Below are 2,164 nucleotides of genomic sequence, written 5' to 3' on the forward strand. Positions count from 1 at the left end.
TTTTTGAAATATCTATTAATTCTTTTGATGCATGTCTATCATTGTGAGAATAATGAGCTATCAATGTATAACAGTACACTTGCTTTCCCGCTCAGTGTCAATATATTCTGAGACTCACCATTTGCACCCTCAAAATACACCAGAATCACAACTCATGACACTTTCATGAGGATGTTGTTACAAATTTTGTGAAAGCTAGTGGGAATTATTATAAGTCAGGCTAATAATTCTTACCAGTAAAAGTATTTTAAAGCAATGTCAGTAGAAGAAACTGTAAAATTTATTTTGGGGTTCTGAATATGACACTTTCATAGAAAGAATGATTGTCTTTACCAAGAACATATGCTTCTGTTACACAACAATGTGTCAGAATTACGAATCACAATTCTATAATCCAGGTCAGTGTAGGGGTGTGTGTGTGTGTGTGTGTGTGTGTGTGTGTGTGTGTGTGTGTGTATGTGTGTATGTGTGCATGCTTATTTGTGTTTGTACATGTTCTTGTGTGTGATCACATTTCTTAGGCATTGTATTAAGAAAGTAGTCATTAACATTTAAATGTCTCTCTTTAATGTAATGCTCTAATGTCACTTGAGTCAACAATGCACTGTCTTATTTCAACCTTTTGATTTTAGTAGCATAAGCACAGAGGTAATGATTGGGGGAAGAAACATTACCAAGATCACCCAATTCATCCTCCTGGGATTCTCCGATTTCCCCCAAATCACAGCACTGCTCTTTGTTATATTCCTCATCCTTTATCTTATAGCACTGACCTGGAACCTGTCCCTTATTGTTTTAATAAGGATGGACTCCTACCTCCACACACCTATGTACTTCTTCCTCAGCAATCTGTCCTTTATAGACTTCTGCTATATCACCTCTACAGTCCCAAAGATGCTTTCCAACTTCTTCCAGGAAAAGCAAACTATCAGTTTTGTGGACTGTATTGTTCAATACTTTATCTTTTCCACTATGGGACTGACTGAATCTTGCCTCATAACAGCCATGACCTATGACAGGTATGCTGCCATTTGTAACCCTCTTCTCTACTCATCAATCATGTCACCCAGCCTCTGCTCTTGGATGCTCTTGGGAAGCTATACAGCAGGACTCATAAGTTCTTTATGTCAGATATGTGTCTTGCTGCAGCTCCACTTCTGTGGATCTAATGTCATAAGACATTTCTTCTGTGACATGCCCCAGCTGTTAAATCTATCTTGCAACGACAATTTCTTTGCTCATGTCCTACTTGTCTTATTAACAATATTTTTTGGGCTTACCAATGCCTTCGTCATCATGGTATCCTACGGCTATATTGTCTCATCCATCATGAAGATCACTTCAGCGAAGGGCAGGTCCAAGGCCTTCAACACTTGTGCTTCTCACCTGACAACTGTTTCTCTTTTCTATAGTTCTGGCATCTTTGTCTATCTGAGTTCTAGCTCTGGTGGCTCCTCCAGCTTTGACAGATTTGCATCTGTCTTCTATACTGTGGTGATTCCCATGTTGAACCCTTTGATATATAGTCTGAGAAACAAGGAAATCAAAGATGCCATGAATAGGTTGCAGAAAAAGGCAACCTGCAGCTAAGGTAAGAGATGAGAAGATTTCACCACAAAGCCATGTCAGAATTACTGCTATCTGCAACCATATGCACATGGATGGAATACTACAAAGTCCATGGCACTTCAGATAAAAATGATTTTGAAACAGACAATATGCCAATATAAACCAACAACTGATTTGGTGCATTTCAATTGCATCATCTTTAGAACCAGTAGCATCATAATTTCCAAGTTACAAATGGGCTATTTCCTAATTAATAATTCTATTTATAGGTATTTTAGGAATATCAAGTTGAGAAACTTGTGGGTGCCTGAAAATTGTTAAATTATAAGGAATGCCTTTAAAGAAAGTTCCTGATCAAATTCCTGACCTCAGATTCTACTAACTCTGTGTCATCAGTATAGAGATGTAGTGTACTAAAGCCTGGGCCATTACCATCGATTATTTTGTGATCCTGAGCAGGTGAGGATGATCATATGAAAAGTTCCTGTTTGAAAGAAACAAAGCCACACATTGGCTTTCTTGTGCCCTTTAGGAAGACAAATCAGAAAAACTTGATTATGTAAAAAAAACACTACCTAGCCATTTAATAACTTTT

At 37.8% G+C, this 2,164-nt stretch overlaps 1 protein-coding gene across 1 annotated transcript; it reads left to right on the forward strand.

The window, feature by feature from the left end:
- Positions 1 to 651: 651 nt before the first annotated feature.
- Or5an1 (olfactory receptor family 5 subfamily AN member 1) lies at positions 652 to 1,590 on the forward strand. Its single transcript, NM_001000761.1, has one exon. It carries the CDS (start codon positions 652 to 654, stop codon positions 1,588 to 1,590), a length of 939 nt encoding a protein of 312 aa, NP_001000761.1.
- The last annotated feature ends 574 nt before the right edge of the window (positions 1,591 to 2,164 follow it).

This window comes from Rattus norvegicus, chromosome 1, assembly GCF_036323735.1.
Source record: "Rattus norvegicus strain BN/NHsdMcwi chromosome 1, GRCr8, whole genome shotgun sequence".
In the NCBI taxonomy this organism is placed as follows: Eukaryota; Metazoa; Chordata; class Mammalia; order Rodentia; family Muridae; genus Rattus; species Rattus norvegicus.